Source organism: Lontra canadensis, unplaced genomic scaffold (assembly GCF_010015895.1).
Source record: "Lontra canadensis isolate GAN:19392208 unplaced genomic scaffold, GSC_riverotter_1.0 scaffold55, whole genome shotgun sequence".
In the NCBI taxonomy this organism is placed as follows: domain Eukaryota; kingdom Metazoa; phylum Chordata; class Mammalia; order Carnivora; family Mustelidae; genus Lontra; species Lontra canadensis.
Genome location: NW_022631049.1, coordinates 10,131,883 through 10,155,135, shown reverse-complemented (window position 1 = coordinate 10,155,135; position 23,253 = coordinate 10,131,883). Strand labels below are relative to the sequence as shown.

At 36.2% G+C, this 23,253-nt stretch overlaps 2 protein-coding genes across 3 annotated transcripts in view; one reads left to right on the top strand and one right to left on the bottom strand.

Moving 5' to 3' along the window:
* EXOC5 (exocyst complex component 5) overlaps window positions 1–3,729 on the bottom strand; it is a 61,718-nt gene extending 57,989 nt beyond the window's left edge. Inside the window, exon 1 of one of the 2 annotated variants that reach the window (XM_032875313.1) lies at window positions 3,443–3,729. In XM_032875313.1, coding sequence (XP_032731204.1) covers window positions 3,443–3,469 — 27 coding nt within the window. In that variant the 5' untranslated portion in view covers window positions 3,470–3,729. The remainder of the gene's footprint in view (window positions 1–3,442) is intronic. The other variant, XM_032875312.1, reaches the window with a different exon arrangement.
* A 197-nt stretch (window positions 3,730–3,926) lies between these two features.
* On the top strand, window positions 3,927–21,736 carry AP5M1 (adaptor related protein complex 5 subunit mu 1). The gene is made up of 8 exons (XM_032875314.1): window positions 3,927–4,219; window positions 9,149–9,794; window positions 11,895–12,122; window positions 13,951–14,090; window positions 14,961–15,046; window positions 15,135–15,253; window positions 18,077–18,173; window positions 21,015–21,736. Exons 1-8 carry the CDS (start codon window positions 4,146–4,148, stop codon window positions 21,095–21,097), a joined length of 1,473 nt encoding a protein of 490 aa, XP_032731205.1. The 5' UTR covers window positions 3,927–4,145; the 3' UTR covers window positions 21,098–21,736.
* Window positions 21,737–23,253: the final 1,517 nt, after the last annotated feature.

The following is a 23,253-nucleotide window of genomic DNA, read 5'->3' as shown; positions in this document are numbered from 1 at the left end:
AAAAAGTCCCTCCACCCAGCTGCACAAACTCAAATCTAACAGATCATTACTGTATCACTCAAATACTACTTCCTAATCCTTTCCACTTCTAGAGGTAATCTTCCCTCTCAATTCCTATAACACTTTATCTTTAACACCATTTGTAAGTTTATTTCCAGTGTAAACCATTATATATCTTCATTCTCTCCCCATATTTAATAATAAGGGCAGGTTCTATATGTAACTCAACATTGTCCAAAGTACATTTCACGGAATTCACAAAATTAACAAGCTGTAGAAAATATAACAATCTCATGGTCAACTAGTTTGGGAAATAAACTTCTCAGAACCTTTAATATACTAAGGTATGATGTAACTCTGTCAGAAAGTAAAGTATGCCCATTTCCAAAACTTACTTGGTCTTTAAACCATTTTCGATTTTTTGCAGCTCATTCCATCGTATTCCTATTTCTATGGCATGCCTTTGATATATGTGCTGCCTAAGCAAGCACTCTATGGCATGCTTTTGAGACATGCAGCCTCATGAATCTTGGCACCTTATCTTGAACTTAATAGGTATTCAACAAATATTTGCTGAATGAATGGGTAATAGATCCTGGTTAACAACAGACTCTACCATAAAGGCAGCCTGCCCAAAAAGAAGACTCCAGGAATGACAGGAGAGAAAAACAGCAAGTGAGAGGAGAGTACAATGTCCTCAATAGTGCAGTAAGAGAAGAAAGAAATACTTGTAACAACAGAAGAATTCACTACCCCAGCCACTTTTTTATATGCAGGGAACATAATCTAAACCACATGGGAAAGCCTGTTTACAATGTCCATCCTGAAGTAATAATTTAGCTCACTGGAGATAGAATCTTTCAGAAAATTTGTCAACAAGGTTGAAACTATGAAGGTATTCTTGCCAATTTCTAGAATATACACTATTAAAGTAACTGAATCATCTATTACTTTAGCATTTCTGCCAACTGAAGAAATATCCTGGAGTTTGATTTTGTCATATGAGGGTGCTTACGTTATAAAAGGAAGTCTCACAGGACCAACACTAGGATTTTAAAAGAAGTAGAGTTAACACTTAAAAAACTTCATGGATCCAAAGCATAATTTTGTTTTGATTTAACCTCTTTTTCAATGTGGAAATGAAAGCAGAATTCAACTTAATCATGCATTAAAACCAGGATGCATAAAAACAAAATATCCTGACTACATCCTGACCTGTTTCCTACAGCTCTCCAGCTGTGACTAAGAAATGGAAGGGAAAAAGACACTCCCTGACATGTCCTACAATCTAGATCCTGTGGCAGTAGCAACAGGAAATAGCAGCAATGACTGAGGTTTGTTTTTTATTTTCCTCCTCACTCTAAAGCAAAGACCAACTTTTCACGTAGGGAGGAAAGCTTACCCAAGAATAGAGTGCACCATAGGCTGAAAAGATAAATACATTTCTTAATTGTAACTATTAACATTTAGTTACAACTTTTAACATAATGGGCTTTTAAATGTGATGAAGCAACAAGAGAAGGTCACATGAATTAAGATCTATAAGCATGTTTAAGGTTTCCCTATGAACCCTTTGACAGACAGGACTGGTCTGTCTCTGTCATCACTGATCAGTTAAGACAATTACCAGCTATACCTAACAAGTTACTCAGCTACATTACACCCTAATTTGGTTCAATTATTTTACTAAATAGCATGATCTTAGAAAGCAAATATATATTTATTTCATAGTCATATATATATACACATATATATATATATATACCTACATATATATACACACACACACAGACACATACATATATCCCCTTTACCCTTGGGGGGGCAGAAATCAAATATATTTTCAGTTAAGTTAGGTGGAGTCATGTGGTCAAACATCTAAAGAAAAATAGACATAATATGCATAATATGGTCTGAGATACAGAATTCATGAAGTCACAGGTTAATGCTTCATGAACCCTGTAAGAAAATGGTAAGTTTCTATGAATAGCTGACTGGTCACATATTTCATTTAGCAAACTAAAGATCTCAATTACATAAACAGCTTTCTACCTTCATAAGATGTGAAAGTTAAAACAAGGAACTACAGAACTATTTAGAATCTTACCCAGAAACACACAGTAAAAGCTTTTAACAAAAGAGTGTCTCCCTGCTCCTTCATCAATCAATAAACAGATGGCACGATTTTGGAATTAGATAAGTTAATGAAATATACCTCCTAACACATCTGAGAACATACAATTAATATTTCCAAATTCTTTCTTGTAATTATAATCGTTCACTCACAAATTACTATTTATTAGTTATTATAACATTGGTATGCTATTCCTCTAACAAAGGCATTATCTACCCAAGAGCTCACAGGAACCCAAAATATAGTAACAGTAACAGTAACAAATGAAAAGTTCCCAGTTGTTGTAAAAACTGTGGCATTCAAATTTTAAGCCAAAAACCTGCTGGCTCAAGCAGAAAAAGAATCCAATCTTCACTTGCGAAGAAATTCTCTATTGTCAACCGTAGTCCTCTCACTTATCACACTTTTGCTATTCAATTTGAAACACACACACAGAAAGGGTTTTTGCTTCCTTTTCCTTTACATCTCTGTTTTCATTTCTTTTACAAAAAGAGATCATTCGTATGTTTCATTGTTTGGTGGTCCAATTAGAATTTTCCTCTTCTATTTATCTCAAACATCATAGCTTCTTCTTATATTGAATTTCACTAAATTAAATTTTAAGTTTTAGGGAGTGAAAACGTTCAAGGAAACACGTTTGAATCCTCATTGTCTCAGGCGCTAAGGATTCTCCAGCTTGCGGTTACATGGTTTTAAAATACATTTAAATTCCTGGAGACCCGAACATAAATGTTAATTCCCAGTTTCGCCTCCCCCTTAAGTCTGAAGGGCTAAGTAGGCCTTTATTGTCCTAAAAAAAAAACACTTCAACCTTCTCGAATGTGAAGGAAAACTGGCAGGCACCTGAGGGCCACTTGTAACGTTTACTAATGGAATAATTGTAATTACTCAACAGCAAGAAGCCCCCAGTCGTCCCAATCTCAGGTGGTCCCCTTAGAATATTACGCGAGAATCCAAGCGACAAGACGGGGCTCGCCCAACCTGGGGGGGCAGGCTCTTCTCTCCGCGCCCTGAGTCAGCCTTTCCCACTTCTCATCCCGAGTACATCTTTCAAACCCTAAACCTCCGAGGCTCCCCTCCAGCCCTGCGGACAAAACCAGCCCTCCTCCTTTCGGACTCCAGTTCCTTCCCAGCCCACCTCCCGACCCGGGTCCCCAAGCCACCCCTCCCCCATTTCATGCTCCGCCCGCGCCGCCACCGGAGCCGCCACCCCACCCCTCGCCTTTCGCACCTTTCTTCCCCTCCGCCCGCCCACCTCGCTGCCCGCACCCCGGGCCGGCCACTCCCCGAAGAGCAGCCGGGGCTCACCTCGAAGAGCTCGGCCGTCGTAGCCATCCCGGCCGGCTGAGACGCTCGCCTCGCACTGGAAGCCGTCTCCTCTTCACATGCTGCGCCTCAGCGGCGCCGCGCACAGATCCCCTCTCGGCTCGCCAGCTCTGGCTCGGGGCCGCCGCGGGCTCCCCCACTCCCCACAGAGCCCAGGCAGGGCAGGAGGGCGGCCATGAAGCGAAGCCGCAGACGCCTGTCAGCTGCCTCCCGGCGCCGCCCGCGCCGCTCCCATTGTCACCGCCTCGTACGCCGGAAGTGGAGCTGCGCGCGCGGGTTTGGCTGGCGGGAGGGGCGGGAGAGGGAAGCCTGCTGCCGGCGAACTGCAGAGAGACTGGTCGCTGGGGCGAGTGAGGAACCATGATCCTTGCGGGCCACCGTCCCGGAAGTGGACCTTAGAGGAAGAAAGTGCTGGGGTTCCTGGGGAGGATAGATTTTCGGCATTCTAGCGAGGATTCACAGAACTGTTGTGGCAGGTGTCGACAGGAGGGACTCAGAGGTTTGAGTCATTTCACCTGAAGGATCCAGCGTCTCTGCTGAGCCCAACCTGTTTGCGGTGGGGCAGAAAGTGGCCTCGGGTCTTCTGGTAGGAGCCCATCTGAGAAAGCCGGTCTGTGTCCTTTTTCCGTGGCGACTTTAGGGACGTGGCGACTTTAGGGATGAGCTGATGCTTTAGGGGCTTGTCATGGCCCAGCGGGCAGTGTGGCTCATAAGCCACGAGCCGGGAACTCCTCTTTGTGGCACCGTCAGATTCTCCAGGTAAATGCAGCTTGAATTCTCAGGGGTGATGGATCCGAGGGATGGATGATGTACTGTACTTTGGATGTGTCTTTGTCCGCGGCCTTGGGCAAGTTACTTAATCTCTGTTTTATCTGTTAATTGGAAGTTTTAACAACACTACGTAATAGTATTTTGAGAATTAAGTGTGTTGATGTTTAGCACATTTAAGTATTATGAGTTTTTCAATATTACCATTACTGTATCTTAAAAATTAACTTCACCTGGGGCACCTGGGTGGCTCAGTTGTTAAGTGTCTGCCTTTGGCTCAGGTCATGATCCCATTGTCCTGGGATCGAGCTCCACATCAGGCTCCCTGCTCAGTGGGAAGCCTGCTTCTCCCTCTCCCACTCCCCTTCTTCCTCTCCCACTCCGTCTCTCTCTCTCTCTCACTCTTTCTCTAGGTCAAATAGATAAATAAATCTTAAAAAAAAAAAAAAATTAACTTCACCTGCTTAGGGTTGAGATGGAGATGACCAAAGGAAAGAAAAGGAAACTAACTTACTGAGCACTAAGCATGTTTCAGATTTTTCTACTTTCATTAATAAAGATCATTCAAGGACATTTTTGCTCATTCTTCCGGAAAATCTGGGCTGATCAATAAAAGACTATTATTTTCATATTATGTTTCATTCTTAGAAACTTGCAAATGGGTTACTTTAAAGTTCCTAATTGAAGAAAATTGGAAAAGTACAAAAAATAAAATCGTATTCATTTCTTCTTAGATGGTATAAACTGACCTGGCTCCACTTTTAGAATTTGCCACATTCTATCAAAATAGCTCTGTGATGAGAATTATACAATAACTCATTGTAAAATGTAAGTGGCAGTTCTGTAATCTGTATCACCTTTTATTCTTAGTGGCTATTGACAGTTCTTTCTTGCCAACATATTTATTCTTCCCTGAGGAAAGCTCTGTGGGGAGGTAGCATAGCTTTGCATTGAGACTGAGGCAGATAAAGATGAGTGTGATTTTAAAGGAAAGTGGTTGGCAGTGTGGATATGAAAGATTACCTCTTCACAACCCAAACTTTTTTTTTTTTTTTTTTTTTTTTTTTTTTTTTTTGGTTACTGAGGGTATCAGAATTAAAGTTTACCATTTTTTCCCAAATACCTGGCTTGCTTTGTTGTTGTTGTATCTCAAGTAAGGAGTTTAATAATACTTAGTATGTTTCAGCAACCTCATTGGTTCATCCAAAGTGCTTATATTCCTTTGAGTATCTTTATTTCTGCCATTTTTCTTCTCCTTATAGATGACTCTTATGTACTTTTTGCTATCCCTTTGTGTTTGCCTATGCATTTTTCAAATTACACAATTAAGTGTGCTATAGACTTCATTTTCTTATATTTGCCAGACTTCTCAGCACTATTTTTTTAAGTTTTTTAAAAGATTTTATTTATTAATTTATTTGTCAGAGAGAGAGAGAGAGAGAGCGCAGGCAGAGTGGCAGGCATAGGTGGAGAGAGAAGCAGGCTCCCTGCCGAGCAAGGAGCCCGATGCGGGACTCAATCCCAGGATTCTGGGATCATGACCTGAGCTGAAGGCAGGGGCTTAACCAACTGAGCTACCCAGGTGTCCCCTCAGCACTATTTTAAAGAAATATCCATATTACTTTGTGTTCGTCCAGAGCAGCACTGTCCAATAGAATTTTCTGCAATGAAGGACATGAGAAATGTTCTAAATCTATGCCGTTTAATATTGTAGCCACTAGCTACATGTAGCTATTGTGCTTTTGAAATGTGACTCTTACAACTGAGGAACTCAATTTTGTTTAATTTTAAGTTTAAATAGTCACATGTGGCTAGTGGCTCCTATTTTGGACAATGCAGGTCTAGTCCATTGCTCTGTTGTACTCCATCGTTTACTCCTCCATGTTTTACCTGTACTCTTCCCCTAGTGATGATAATCCTAGGTTGCCTCCAACTCAGCCATCAGAACGGTGATGTAGTAGGCATCCTCAAAAGGCTAATAGGACCTATCTATGCTGATTTTGACTAAATATTGCCAAGTAATTATCTCTTCAGAATACTTTCTCCAATCTACACTCTAATCATCAGCTGTGAGCAAAAGTTCCTAGATCTCCATTCATTCTTTCCTAACCTTTATTCTAGTTTTTGTCAATATTGCTCTAAAGGATATCTTATTTTCATTTGCATTTCTCTGTGTAGCTGTGATTGTTAGCCCTTTGGATTTCCTCTTCTGTGGATTGCTTGGACATTTCCTTGTCCATTTTATCTTTGTGGGTTGCTATTAGTCTGTTTGTTTTCATGTTAATTTTCTCCTGAAATTAATTCACTGTGTATTTTTCTGTATTCGTTGTATATTCTTTATACCAGACCTTTGTAATTTTTAGGTACTACAGATATTTTCTCTCATTTTGTCATTTTCAACTTTATGTATCACTTGATTAAACAGAAACCACTAATTTTATTACAGTCCAAGTCATTAGTACTTTGGGAGTTTTGTTGAGGTCATTCTCTATCCTTATTTTCCAAAGCTATCTTGTTAATATTATCTTCTTTGAACTATCATTTTATCTGTCATGTTTAGGTTGTCTTTAATCCAGCTTCAGGTGTGGTATTAATAGAGGAATCCATTTTTCCCTATAGGGGTGGGCCAATTTTCCTGTATGTTTAATGTATTTTTTCATTATATATATATATATTTTTCATTGATTTGTGGGGCTATTGAGAGGTGATTATGTTTCTCTTATAAATACTGGTCTGTTTCATTTCTATTACTTTATTTCCTCTTCTTGGACCAGTACCATACTGTATTTATATCTATGGCTTTGTAACTTATCTTAATATCTTACAGAGATAAGGTTTTTTTTACTGCTTATAAAAATAAGTTCCTTGAAGAACTCATTGTTGTTTTCAGGTTTTTTTTTTCTCATTGTACTCAGGGTATTTGAGAAGAAAAGTTCAGATATGTTTGGGTGGGCTTTTCAGCATCTCTGTGGAGGGAGCAAGTTGGGTTCAAATAACTCATCTGTCATTTATTAATTCTGTATCATTAAAGAAATTTGTTTTATTATTTTTCATTTTGTGGCCTTTTGGGCCTGGTGTAGGAGCTAAACATACATACTCTGGCATATTATCCACATATATGCCAAAGGTTAATGACCATCACTTAAGAGTTTTAAAAGTCGATGGTCTGTCTGTATGCAATTACATTTTCCCAAAACAAAACTTGGTTTAGATTCTGATTTAGAAGTTTGCTGTCCAGATGTATAGTAATAGTATCAGCTGAAGTATGGCTTAGATTATTGTACCCCATAATTGTAGGGCCCAAAATTTGAGTCCTATTTTAGAAAAGGTCTAGAATAAATCTGAAATGGTAGGTTGAGTTATCCAACAAAATATTTATTGGCACATACCAGGGTATTGTGTACAGTCCCAGATTAACTTCTTAATCTTTACATCCAACATTGAAATTCTTACACTTAAGAAGGACTTTAATTATCCTCCAGATAACCAAAGGATAAGACACTGGGCTAGAGTTTAGTCCAAAGTTCTCAACTATTATCCAGAGACCCAGAGAAAGAAATGGCATAGCATTCAACTGCTAAGCCATTACTGGAGGGTAGCTAATTCTTTTGTCAATCAAGAAGTACATCAGAATGTGAGTGAAGTTTACTAATATACAGATAACTTTGAATACATTCCTATTTTTCTTTTTAAAAATTATTAGTAAACATCAATATCTAATTAGGGGTATTGGTGAAAAAAATGTTAGCCAGGTGTGTTTTGATTTTTGGTGGGAATTGCTGATATATTCTTTAGACACCCCTTTATTTTACAAATAAGAAAATAGACTTAGGGAAGTTAGGTGACTTACACGGAAGTTAATAGCCTATAACTAACTTTGTTCTGGACATGAGAGTGGAGCAAAAAGGAATAGGAAAAAATACATCTTTTTTTTTAAACTAAGAAAATGTGATGTAACATTTTATAAATGAGTAAAAGCATCTCCTAGTCTTTTTCCCCAAAAAAGGATAAATTAGTAACTTACTGTTCAGTCTAAGATGTGCAAACCATAAAAGATTATTCAGATTTTATTTTTATTACCTCATAATATCTTTCAGGGCCATAGAGATAAACATTTTTATTGCTAAAATATTCTTACATTTTAAGGAGTTGGCAGGAAGACCCAGGATATTTGTTATTCACTATTGAGTGGAATAGAACATTCCTTTTACATTTGCATCATCTCAACTAATGAATCCGAAATTATGGCAGATTAAATTGAACCACTTCTTTTGATTCTCCTCTACTAAGATGGAATCGGGCGGAGTGGGGGGAGTTCTTAGAGATGCCTAAAAAGTCCAAGTATTCATTCCTGGCCTACCAGGCAGGAATCTGAGTGGCCAAGAAACTAGAATTTTGAATTAGAACCATGTGCTCTACCTATTTATTTGTTTGTTTGTTTGTTTTTTTAGATTCTTTAAAATTTATTTATGACAGAGATAGCGAGAGAGGGAACACAAGCACAGGGGAGCAGGAGAGGGAGAAGCAGGCTCCCCGCTGAGCAGGGGATCCCAGAAGGCTGGGATCATGACCTGAGCCAAAGGCAGATGCCTAACAACTGAGCCACCCAGCTACCCCGTGTGCTCTACCTATTTAAAAAATTAACTAAATTAGGCTATTTTCAGTAATAAATAATGACATTATAATTTCAGATAATATACCAAGTATACAACAGTTAGTTACTTCAGTAGAAATTTAATATGTGATAAGTTTTTTTGGTTGTGGTTTTTATGGGTATATGTATTTGTTACTGTGTGTTTTGTTGTTATTACTCTTAGCCTTGTATTTTGGGTTTGTTTTTATTTTGGGGTTTTGGGGGGGTTTTCTGTTTTTATTTTCCTTGGAAGAACCATTTATAATATTTTTGTTTCCATAATTCAGACGGTATCCAACTGTTGAAAAACGAGCCAGAGTCTTCAATGGAACAAGTTATGTGCCTATTCCTGAAGATGGTCCCTTTCTTAAAGCACTGCTTTTTGAACTTAGATTATTGGATGATGATAAGGACTTCGTAGAAAGTCGTGATAGCTGTTCACACATCAATAAAACATCTGTCTATGGACTCGTAGTAGGAGGTGGAGAACTCTGGCCAGTTGTTGCTTTTCTGAAGAATAACATGATATATGCTTGTGTTCCACTAGTTGAACAAACTTTATCCCCTCATCCACCATTAATTAGCATTAGTGGAATTTCACAAAGCTTTGAACTTCTTTTTGGGATGCAGGATTTTCTTTTCTTGGGTCAAAAAAATGACACTGAGTTGAATACAAAATTGAACCAACTGCCTGAATTGTTTCTACAAGCTTGTCCGTTTGGAACTTTGTTAGACGCCAACTTACAGAATTCATTGGACAGTATTAATTTTGCTTCTGTGACACATCCACAAAAACAGCCAGCCTGGAGAGTTGGAACATACAAAGGAAAACCACAAGTTTCTATTTCTATCACTGAAAAGGTAAAATCCATGCAATATGATAAACGGGATATAGCAGATACATGGCAGGTTGTTGGAGCTGTCACTTGCAAGGTGAGATTTTCTCTGATACTTGTTTTATCATACCATTCAACACCAGTGAAGAAAAGTAAAATTTTCTAACTTTATTTCACATTGTTATGTGACATTATTGATTTTTACCATAAATAGCAATCATTAAATATGTGAAATTTAATATTATGTGAATATTACCTTTTTGCATTCCTTATGAATTGAATTTTTTTTTTAAGATTTTTATTTATTTGAGACAGAGAGTGCACAAGTCAGAGGGAGAGGGAAAAGCAGACTCCCCACTGAGCAGGAAGCCTGATGTGGGCCTGCATCTCAAGACCCCAGGACCATGACCTGAGCCAAAGACAGATGCCCAACCGAGTCCCTTCTTATGATTTATATTGGCTATATATGGCTGCATACTGACTTGTCCCATTATCCCCACAATAAACATTTATTATCCTCATAGGAACATCTAGTGTGGAGTCTACCATGAGATAACAGTCAAGATTGCAGCTGGAGCTATAGTCACCTGAGGGTTTGATTGGGGATGGAAAATCTACTTGCAAGGTGGCTCACTCACATGGGCAGCAAGTTGGTGCTGGTTGTTGGTGGGAGGACTCAGTTCTTTTCCATATGGACTTCTCAATAGGCTATTTAGGAATATCCTCACAACTTGGTGACTGGCTTCCTGTAGATCAAATGATGAGAGAGGAAGAAAGAGAAGGCACATAATAGAAGCTGTTCTTTTATTACCTCAGCTAAGGTCAGATGGTACCACTTTTTGTTCCATAGAATCAGGTCACTAAATCCAGTCCACATTCAAGGGGACTAGAATTAGGCTTCACCTTTTGAAAAGAGTAATGTCAAAGGAATTTGTGAAAATATTTTAAAACTATCATACCTATTTTCCATTTTCTTCAAAAGGATGAAATTGACAAATCTTTGTTTTAATATCTAAAACCATTTTGAAGGGCTCTTATATTATTTAAACATATTTATAGGTTAATATAGGGTTCTCTGGTTTCGGGATAGAAAAACAGGAAATGACAATAGGGGTAACAATATAATTAGTAGTGAAGAGTGCCAGTTTGAATAATAATTGAAAATTAAATCCCTCTATAATTTCTACAAGTGTAGAAATTTTTTTTTAGAGGTTCATGGTTAATTACCATGAACACACAAGTAAGGTGTATCATTCTGGTTGGGTCAAAAAAAGAGCCATTACAAGGTTTATGGGACTAATGGTATTTAATACAGGATTTAGGGCTTACTAAAAATAACAGTTAATTTGAAACTTTATGAAACTGTGAAATAATTTTGAATTTTTTGAGGCTCCTATCAGGTGTAAGAGGAGTTGAGAGAATAAAAATTTTGTCAAAAATTTTTTTGACAGCAGCTTTTAGTTGCAGCCTTACAGAAATAATTGCTAATGACTTTAGTCTGGAGAAGCCAGAATTCACAGATAAGTCTGAGATGCCACCATGTCTATCTGTTACAGCCTCAAAGCAGAAATTCATGGAAAGTACAGAAATTCTGAAAAGTACTGCATCTGGCCACCACATCCTTAAAGCAGGAGCAGAGAGTTCTGTGAAGCTGTCATATCCAACTTCCATAACCTTCCAAGAATATTAGCTTCCCAATTGCAGGGTAGAAAATGATTAAAGAGGTAGATGGGAGCCAAGCAACGAAAGGCTTAAAAGTAATACAAAACTGAGGGGGAACCATTGAAAGATCTTGAGTATGGATACAATATATTTAGAATTCTGTTTTGTTAGGGTAGCTCCAGGAGATGGATTGATTAGAGGAGAGCGAATCTAGATACCTTTGGAGGGCTGTGACAGGAATTGTAGGGGCCTGTACCAGTGTGTTTGCAATAGAAATGAAGAGATGTCAGTGGATTTAAAATAGTTTTTTAAGGGTTTAGATACAAGCAGAGGGCTCTAGGAAGTCTCTCCTCATTCCTGTTGGTACCTGAAAGTATAATAGAACCACTAACCTGAAAACAGAACGTAAGAACCATACCTTGAAAGAAAAATGAGTTAAGTTGTGGGAAATGACTCAGATAAATTTACAAAAGCCTCACCCAGAAGATGCATGCCTCTAAGATCTTGGTAATATCGGTTTCTGTTTCTGTTACAGTGTGATTTAGAAGGAATCATGCCAAATGTTACCATCAGCTTGAGTCTCCCCACCAATGGGTCTCCACTTCAAGATATTCTCGTTCATCCTTGTGTGACTTCTCTTGACTCTGCCATTCTGACTTCTAGTAGCATTGATACAATGGATGATTCTGCATTTAGTGGACCTTACAAATTTCCATTCACTCCTCCTTTAGAGTCATTCAACTTATGCTACTATACTTCACAGGTAAATAACCTTGGAAATGTTGAGACTTTACTAATCTTTGTGTTTATGAATTCTGTTGTAAGCAAATTGTTCATACTTTTGGCCCACATGAGAACTTTTCATTATTTGTTAATTGTTCATTATCCATTAATTGTTGAATGAAGATGAAGAGTCAGGTCTTTCAATAAGATACCTCTTCTCTCTGGTGTGTGGTGTCTCTAACAGCACTGAATGGTTTTCAAAGTCATGGGATCTTTTTTTTTTCCATGTTCCCTAATAAAGACTCCATGGTCCTAAGATAGATCCTAGTATAATTTAGTCATGGTTTGAATTATAAACATAAAAGTCCTGTAATCCCAGGTAACTGGGGTTATAAATGCATATTATTTATAGATACTGTGTGTTGAATAACTTTTGTGTCAGACATTGTCCTAGGCACTTTACATGTGATTTCTCCAGTACTTTGAAAACCCTTAATATAGATATTAACTGGTCCCATTCTACAGATGAGGAAAGTCTCAGAGAAGTTAAATGACATGCCCAAGGTCTTATAACTGAAAAGTAACAGTCTAGATTTAAACCCAGATTTTCTTCTTCTTTTCTTTTTTTTTAAAGATCTTATTTATTTATTTGACAGAGAGAGACACAGTGAGAGAGGGAACACAAGCGGGGGAGTGGGAGAGGGAGAAGCAGGCTTCCTGCTGAGCAGGGAGCCCGATGCAGGGCTTGATCGCAGGACCCTGGGATCGTGACCTGAGCTGAAGGCAGCCACTTAACGACTGAGCCACGCAGACGCCCCTAAACCCAGATTTTCCACACTCTAAAACCCAACCTTTTTACTATACTATTTGTCTTTTGTCCTGATTATGAATCGATAGTTTGAAAAACCTACTTAAGGGGCGCCTGGGTGGTTCAGTGGGTTAAGCCTCTGCCTTCGGCTCAGGTCATGATCCCAGCGTCCTGGGATCAAGCCCCGCATTGGGCTCTCTGCTCAGCGGGGAGCCTGCTTCCCCCTCTCTCTCTGCCTGCCTCTCTGCCTACTTGTGATCTCTCTCTCTCTGTGTCAAATAAATAAAATCTTAAAAAAAAATTGAAAAACCTACTCAAGGTAGCTTACATAAAGGAAATTTATTTTGATAATGTAAGACGCAGTCTGTGTTATTCAAGGATCAAAATTAAAATCACTCTGTACTCAATGTCTGTACTGTCTTTCTCATCTCTGCTACTCAGTTTTCTCTTCCAACTGGCTTCCTCTGCTTCCACATGACCTATAACTCTGAAACCTTACACTACATAAGTAGAGTCTATTTATTACTTCAAATAGAAGTAATATATATTATATATAAGTATACTTATATATATAAAATTACTTCAAATGTACCAGAAAGAGTGATTGGCTTACTTCAGCCTACAGACAGTGTCTCCTTCAATCAGTTACTGATAACCAGTTGAGTAAGCTACTGTCAAGCTAGGGGGTGGGGGAGTCACAGATAAACATAGGGAACTATGAGCAGCAGGCACTGTGAGCAGGGCATCAGTAAACAATATGTCTAGTGCACATCTTATGTTGTGTGTCACAGAGAACCTGGACGAGGGGAACCTAAATGAGCAAGTGAGGAAAACAATGTATTGCAAACCTTTGTAAGGCACCTTTCTTATCTCTGGAAACAGAGAAGGAAAAATCCCTGCCCTTAGAACAATAATGGCTCCCTCATCTATTATCAAAACAGTGTGGAGTAATTTATACATAATAACTACATTACTGCAAGGCCTTTTTCTCAGTCATCATTGGTATTTTAGACCCATTAACCTGAGAATTATACAAAAATTTGTTTATGTTTGTTTCCAGGTCCCAGTCCCACCAATTTTGGGTTTTTATCAAATGAAAGAGGAAGAAATACAAGTAAAAATAACAGTTAACTTAAAACTTCATGAAAGTGTGAAAAATAATTTTGAATTCTGTGAAGCTCATATACCTTTTTATAATAGGTAGGAATAAAACAACTTGATGCCATGATTTCTGCCTTTCTTAGTACATTCCCATTGCCCTACAGTAAATTATTTATCTTTGTCTTTTTACCTTATTTTTAAGATCTAAAAACTTTATTTTACTCAAATGAATGCTGATTCTGAACCAAAATTCAGTCATAAAAGTAATCTGTTTACCTTTAAACGTATCTTTATTTTTCTAGTTAAACTTACTAGTAAATATAGAAGGGAATGTGATGTAATGATGATGAGTAACAGACCTGTACCTGAAACCAGTAATACATTATATGTTAATTAATTGAATTTAAATTTTAAAAATGTTAGTAAATAAATAAATAAACTTACTAGTAAATACAAACTTAAGCCAAGGTAGCTTCTTCAGGGATTATTTCACTGCTGGCTTTATTTCTAGCAATTTCTCGGTGCTATTTACATACAAGGCAAAGCCAACGATCAGCTTCCTGGTGAATTAAGCCAATGATAACATAAGATTTTTTTTTTCTACAGTTCTGCTTTTAAATTTGTTCTACAGCATAGGATTTTCTTTTCATAGGATGCCTAAAGATAGAGTAAAATAATAGTTTTAACATTATATCAATCCATATGACTGTTAGGGCTGTATTAAGACATTCTATATAATTTTATAGTTGTCTTTAGAATTAATAATGTCTATCATCACCAAAAACTTTTATTGTGTTTCTGTTGTTTTTTTTGTGTGATTTTTGTTATTTATTTATTCTGCAAACTTGAATATGAATCTGCTTTTATACTGTCCTTCTATTAAATAATACTAGCTAGATTTAACTTAGATATCTTAAAACTCTTTTATGATCATTTTTTTTTTCTGTTGTGTCCTTTTCTTTTTTAAAGAGGTCCAATCACACATGTGGAATGCAAAGTTAGTTTTGGCCAACTTGAAGTATTTCGAGAGAAAAGCTTATTGGTCTGGATTATTGGTGAGCTTTTATTTATTGATTTTTTTCATTCATCTGTTGTAGAATCTACTTACTTTAGAATAGTTAACTGGTACATTTGTGTTTTTAGGACAGAAGTTCCCCAAATCAATGGAAATTAGTCTTTCTGGAACTGTAACTTTTGGAGCCAAGAGTCACGAGAAGCAGCCATTTGATGAGATTTGCATTGGAGGTACAGCATATTTAAAGGTAAATACATTTATGTGGCTCACTACAGTAGAAACCCTTCCCTTGTTTTTAAATTGCATATATCTAACTGATTTTTAATGTTTTCTAGCTATTTTTTGTGGGGAACTTCTTGTCTGTGCTAAGTCTTTTTTTAGATTTTTGTGAGATTTCTTTTTGTTTAGTATTAGTCACTTTCTGTTTCACTTAATACTTAAAAAATTTTTAAGGTGAAACAGTTAAGTATAACCTTAACACATCGCAGTAACGAAGTTCTGTTTCCCAGCCCTTAGTTATCACATTCAAGATTCCTATGTAAAAAATATAAGATGTAGCCCTTGCCCTCCAGAAATTTTCCACTGATGCATGTCAGTAATTGATCAGTGCTAACTGCTTTTGGTATTTGAAGGAAACTGAGCATTTCTGTCCAAAGTGGTCAAGGAAAGCTTTGCAGTAGAGATGGAGTTTAAGTAAAACTCTGAGGCCCAGATAAGCATGAAAATGAAACTTTGATGATTGACCAACATTTATATAGGTAAATAAGTGACTTAATCAAAGGAATGAAGGATGACAAGGCACACCTAGGAACCAGTGCTAGAAATAGTAGTAACACATCAGGCTAGATAAGTATTTAGGTCTAGACTGTAGCTTTGGAAGGTCTGCATTCTGATTTTTATTCCTTTGTTAGAAAATATTTATAGTTTTTTGAGTATGGGAGTGGTCTTTCAGAAAACAATACTTTATGAAGATCAATCTGGAATGGATGTGAGAAGGAAGGTGAGTAGGAAAAAAAAATAGTAAAACTTGTTTCCTGATGAAAGGTATTAAGTTAATGACTCTGAGTGTCACAGAAAGAAAGAAAGACTGCTGGAGAAGCTATGATAAAGGTAAAGCATTGATCGCTAATTAAATATAGAAACAAAAAATAGTTTTATGTCCAAGATTTAAAAACATTAAAAAAAATGTAGCTTAAATCAGACTTGAAGCTCCAAGAGGGTAGAGACCATATGCATGTCATCCATTTATTATTTTTGTCACCAACATCTAGTTCATTTCCTACCACAAATATTTGATGAAGGGAGAATATACTTAGAAAAAGTACTAATATGGAGAAAGCTGGGAGGAAGTGGGCTACATATCATGTGTGTTGCTGGTGATAGCTGGACACAATGTAAGTGTCCAGTTAGTAGCTGAAAACCTAGAGCTCAATTCTCAAGAGGAAATTCAGCAGTATATAAGGATTTAGGGGTTACCTGTGGAGAAAAAATAGTTGAGGCAGTGGAAATGAATAAGATCCAAAAAGAAGAAAACAAGTGGCTGATTTAGAAGACCCATTGAGAGGAATTGAAGGGGTGATCAGAATAGTAGCAGGAAAATCTAAATAGAATGGTAGAGAAATCAGAAAGATTAAAATCTATTTAATAAAAAAAATTAGAGGAAATGGTAGTAAAGTCAGAAGTACACTAGCGATATTCATTTGTTCTATCTTGGCTTCAGCTATATCCACAAGCTTTGTTTCAAGGATTATTATAAAAATTCCTACTTCCAGATATTTTTTAGAAAAAATGTGGGATGTTACTACACTGTGGGTCTTGCAGAGGTAGGGATTATGACTTTTTTTATTAATTTTTATCACCTACTCAGTTATAATCTCATTGCAAGCATGTAATACATATTTGTGTTCACTGAATAGATTTATTTTTATAATATTTAGTTATATGGAAATCAATCTTCTTATAACTTCCAGAATCCAGAATTATATCAAACAAGCAAGCTAAAGCCCTTTATAATTAGAGATAATGTGAGCTGCAATAGGAAAGAAGTTGCTTAGAAGATCAGAAAATTTATATTCTATGTATGTGGGTCAGTTAATTTGGCAATCAAAAGGAGAAAGTTAGGAAATGGGAGAAATTTGCAGGGATGAGAGATGGAAGAAGAAATGCAGAAAAGAAAAAAAAAAGTGCAGAAAAGATAACAAGATATTGCAAAATCAGGAGCTTGTAGCAGCAAATATGAGGACAGCAAAGGGAGACTGGAGCTCCCTCGATAAGACATAGACCTTTGATCGTTCATGTGAATATCACTATGACTTAGGCACCCCACCACTATGCCTTCAGAGAAAGTACTAATGGCCCTTTCTACAATAATAGTGTAATAACTGGTATTTATACTGATGATGCCACATTATCAATTAAATCCAGAAATATGGATTACATTTTAGAAAGTTTTCATAGGTGAGAGAAAGGATGATTTCTGAGCTTAGTTCTAGAAAACCTTAATTTCAGTTTTCTGGAACATTAAGCAGAACATCTCATTCCTTCCCAACATGAGACAGATTATTTCAGTTTTAGTAATTGTATTCTTGTGTTTTGCTAGAAAGTGTATAATTTCTGCTTGCAAAGGAATTATGATCTGAAATATATCACAATCATATAGCCTTAGAATATGCAGAATACCAGACACCCTAAGGGAAGAAACACCAGATTTTGTTGTCTGTTGAGTCTGAGTTCACATGCCAGCTCTGCTGCCTACATTCTGCGATGGTAATTGCTCCCATCTCTGAACCTCAGTGCCCTCATTTGTAAAATAGGGAAGCTTTGCAACGTAGATTAGAGTCCATATTAGTGAAGTATCTGGTGGGTGTTAAGCACTTCATAATGACAAAGAAATGTTCCTAATGCGAAGGGGGAAAAGTGTATATGTGTATGTATGCACACATGCATACACACTTTTTTATTTTGTGAACTATGTGAAGTAAATTCGTAAAATTGTGGCAAGGGGAAAAAATGTGGCCATCACTTTTATCAATAATCACCTCAATTTGGTATATTTCTCTTCTTTTTCTAGCTTCACTTTAGGATCTTAGATTATACACTCACTGGTTGTTATGCGGATCAACATTCAGTTCAAGTTTTTGCATCAGGAAAACCAAAAATAAGTACACGTAAGTTGTACAAATTCAAATTAGCTTGAGAGAATTTAAATGGTACTATGCAATTATTACCAAAGATAAAATTAAAATGTAACAAAAAGAGATCAGAGAACAATCCCAGTTTATAAAAATTCTGACCTGATCCTAGCCTGTGTAACAGTATGTGTACTTTACATCACCCCCTACCTTCTCTTGTTTATAAAATGGTCTGGGTGAGCAAGGATTGGCATAGAGGTGGGCTTTAGTGTAAAGTTGGATTTGTTTTGCTCTGGTTATACTCTTATTCAGGGGCTTTGTTATTGGATAGACAAGGGTCTCAGTCTGGCTCAGACAATTTATTAGCTGCATAAATTTGGACAAATTAGTAAACTTCTCAAAGTTTTAGTTTCCTCATCTATAGAATGGAAATAATAGTACTGTTTATCTTGGGATTGTTATGAGATTTAGATAAAATTATATAATAAAATTATATTGACCAAGTGCCTAGCACTTCTGTAGCATGGTTTCAATAAATGTTAGATGTGATTATTATTTAAAATTTTATTTACTTATTTTTTTAAAAGATTTCATTTATTTATTTATTTGTCAGAGAGAGAGTACGCACAAACAGCAGAGTGGCAGGCAGAGGCAGAGAGAGAAGCAGGCTCCCTCCTGAGCAAGGAGCCCGATATGGGACTTGATCCTAGGATGCCGGGATCATGACCTGAGCCGAAGGCAGCGGCTTAACCGACTGAGCCACTCAGGTGTCCCTATTATTTAAAATTTTAAATATGTTTAGCAAATGCTATAGTCAATGAGCATTATTTTTTTTTTTACAAGTAGGAGGGTAATAGAAAGAAGGTTTCCAGCCTTCAGTGAGTCCATTGGTTGTAAGTAAACATATACACTGTACATGAAAACACAGGGAGATAAGAAGCAATTTATAAATGAATTCAAAATTATTTAATTCAGATCAAATACTTACAGTATCACAGAACAGAAGAGTAACTAGGATGAGGTTAAATGTTAGCTAAACATAAGCAGAACTGTTAAGTTTGATTTATTTAAGTAACATCTGTACCCAATATGGGGCTCAAACTTATGACCCCAAGACCTTCTGAGCCCAGGGACTTCTAGATAAATATTTCTTAAACTAAGGATTAAGATCCCCAGAATAGTTAGGGTAAGACAAGACTTTGTACGTGAAAGTTTCAAAAGGATTATAGAACTCAGAACTACAGAATTCTGAGCAATTACTTTCAAAGGGCAATAATAAATTCTATGTAATCAGAATGAGTCATATTCTTTACCTCCTTAGGATTTCCCTGTTTTCTCATGCATCATTTTTTGGTTCTATTTTAAAGAAATACATATACATGGAAGAGTCTTCACAATGCATTTTTTAAATAAAAGCATGATATAGTTATATCAATTTAGACAAACCAGTGGTTTTGTCTAAATGCAAATATTTTGGATTCTATCTATGGGATACTGAAGGCAAGCAGGCCAGTATTTTAGATTGTCTATGGAAGATATGTTTTCTATTTAGGTAATGTCTAAAATATTTTAAGTATCTTATTAATATTAGCTAAACATATTATAGCAATTCTCAGAAAGCATAATACAAGATAGGGCTATTCAGTAATATACCTGCTTAATGTAAAATATTAGTATATCTTAGTATAAATTAGTATAAAATATTAATATATTGAATAAAAGAGGTTATTTTATAATGCATAATTATGACCAATCTTTTATTTCCTTCCTCTGTTAGTTTCAGAACATGACTGCCACTTTGTGTAACTATGTAAGACCTTTCTTTTGCCATCTTCTTGACAATACAATCTTTTCAAAATATACAACTTAGTTCTGAAAATATTAATGCCAATAATATTAATTTAAATAATAATAGCTAATATTTATTGCTTACCATGTGCCAGGCACAGCCTTGTAGCACTCTATGTGAGAATTATTATCTCCATTTTTACAGGTGAGGATGCTGATGGAACAGAGGGATTAGGGTCGCATAGCTAATAAATGGTAGGACTGGAAATCAAATCAAGCAGTCTAGCTCTACAGCCTGCCCGCATACTGGTTAAGCAACACAGCTTTTCAATGTTAACTAGGTTTTCAGACTGAAATTAATTAAATAAATAAATAGTAATACATCCTACCTCTATCTTTTTCATTATGAAAAAGGACATGAAGAAGAAAGGTAGTAAAGAGAGAATTAGGTATTTACTAATGTGTGTAATAAACAGAATTTATATGGGTCTAACTCCAAATGAGCATTATTAGCTCAAATTTACATATCAGAAAACTTTAGTTGAAAGAGGTCGTCATTTGTCCAAAACTACAAAGCTATTAAAACAGAAAGCTTAAATTTGATCAGAACTTTAAGAAACTGTTGAAGCAGCTTTTTAAAAGTATTACTAGAAAGTGGGATGTTTATTTCTGTGGGTGAAGAACAGCAAGATGACACTAAGGACCATGGTGAAGAGAGGTCACAGAATTGGAAACCAATAAAAAATTTTAAATTTTTTTGTAGTTGATGTCATGGTCCATAAGAAACAGAATTTGAGGAAACCGTGAGAAAAATTGATCAAAGTGGAATAAATGAGGGATATTGGGATAAATTTGGCATAAATAAGCTCAAAGATAGATTTAACTATCTAATAAACCCATATTTTTAAAGTTGTAAAAATTATAATGCCTTGATAAAGTGAAATTAAAGTGAGTATTTCAAAGTGTTGTCTTTCTTAAAATAATTGCTTCCCCAATTTTAAAATATCATAACTTTGCCCTTCATTGAATTTTTGTTAAGGTAATACAGTCTTATCATTTGTTTGTTTCTTTTTTTTTTTTTTTTTGTAGACCGGAAACTAATTTCTTCTGACTATTACATCTGGAATTCTAAAGCTCCTGCACCAGTAACATATGGATCATTATTATTGTAATTATTTCATATTTAAATAGGATTTTTATAATGGTAACATAGCTTCAATTGAATCATTAGTCTTTTATATTTAATGTGTGTGCATATAACCTGTGAGAGAAAAAGAGTCATTGGTTTAATTATAAAATGCTCTTATTTAATATTTTTAGCCTGACATAGTTGAAAGAACATTTTAAAAACTAATGTTGTCTATTTTGTTACCCTTTTGATTTTACCCAAGTATGATTCAGAGCATAAAATAGTAGTGATTCACGTTAGGCTTAAACTAGTGCTGGATCACCCTACCATATATACTTTCCTGCTCCTGTGGCAGGCATGGCTAATCATTTGTAGCCTTCTTTCTCCATTGTGCCTTCCTGAATATGGGCTCAGGCTCCTTCTCATTGCAGAGCTGCAAACAGCCACTCCTGATGGATTGTAGATAAAAAAGATGGGTGTGAAAGATAAAAAATCCTGCTCTTTCAAAACCTGAGTAGTAAGCTTCTTGTACAGTGTATTGTTATGGAATACCAGAAAGGACTGTAAATCTCTTGGGGAAAAAAAATAACCAGTCAATGAAAACAAAGGGATATTGTTTAAATAGTAACCTATTCTTAATCAGGACTATCTTTCCGACTAATAAAGAATCTGAATAATTATATTTAAGATGTTTGTTTATCTCTGTTCTAGAGTTACTTTTCATAAGTAATCTTATTCATCTGCCACAATAACATTTTGCTCAGGAAGTCAGTAAGCATACTAAGAGGGGTGGGGTACCTTCAGAAAATGAGCATGGTGTTTTGTGATCACTTTATGCCTGTAGCCAAATTTTTTAAAGATAAACTTAGGTATAATACTGTTTTTCATGTTTATTATATGAAAATTAATGAACTCAGGTAAAAATTCAAAAGCTGTTCTGTGGGTAGAGAGAATTACTTAATATTATTTCAATGTTGAGTAGCCTATTTCCTTTAAATTTGTCACTCCTGCATTTTTATTAGCATTCTCTTGATTTCTTCAGGAACCACCCAGTCATAACTTTTTATTTGCTGTCTTTACAAATTATATGTCTCACTCTGTTTTCAAAGCAGTTCTTTGTCAAGTTGAACATTAAGTGACCATTCATGAAAAGATGAAATCTCAAGATCCTCAAAACTTAATCCATGTCAAGTTTCTCTTTTATGGAACAGAATTAGAAGCAGTATAAAAAATATGCATTACAGATTCATATTCAATTAAATTAGCTCTTGGTTTCTATTTTTTTAATCAGTCTCCTAAGGAAAAGCTTAGAAGAAGCTTCTAACTCCTTGAAGAAGAGCTGTGACAGTTTGAAGGGAGAGTGCATATAAATTTAGGATTTGAAATATGACTTTTTAATTAAGGTCAATCTCACTCATTATAAATTCTCATTTTCTGCAAGAGATTGTCATGGCGGAATGCTCTATGTTCAAAATTATCCCAGGTAACAAAGAAAATAGAATAACTGCCTGACCAGGACTTTAACTTATTATTCTGGCTTAATCATAGATAATCAGTAGTAAACACTTTCCTTTTGGAAGAAGAAGAAACCCATTTCGCTTAAGTTTTTTGATCTCTGTTAAACTGAAGGAAAGCTTAACGTTTAACTTATGTTAATATTAATGGAGCCATTTGGACATCTTGATTGTATAAATGTTGAGTAAAGTACACTAAGATAGGCAAGAGGCCTTTATCTAGTAAGTACACAGATATTCAGTATAATAATCCCCTAGGGAAAACTTTCTTTATAAGCAATCAGAGAAGCCAGTGAATCTTTGATTTGACATTTCTAGAAGCCTGAGGAAAATCTAGGGAATACTGGAAAAGTGTAGGGTGAAGGAGAACCTGATGCCATCTGTTGCCATTCCATTCTAACATAACGCTACAGAACTAAAACCAACTCGTGTTTTCATCCTGTTGAGATCAGCTGGGCACACTGCGATGCTTTTGATTTTGTCTAGAAACCTGTCACTTCAGGATAATTTCTGAAGACAAAGTCTGTTTCCCGTTTGGTAGGTGACCTGTTTAATGTTTTCCCTGTGTCTGGGAACTCCTTAGTGTAATTAGCGACCTTTGAACTCCACAACTAATCCTGAGCTATTTTGTATTCCTTACTCATCTTTAAGGCTGGACCTTTCTTTTCTTCAGAGTCCGCTGCCA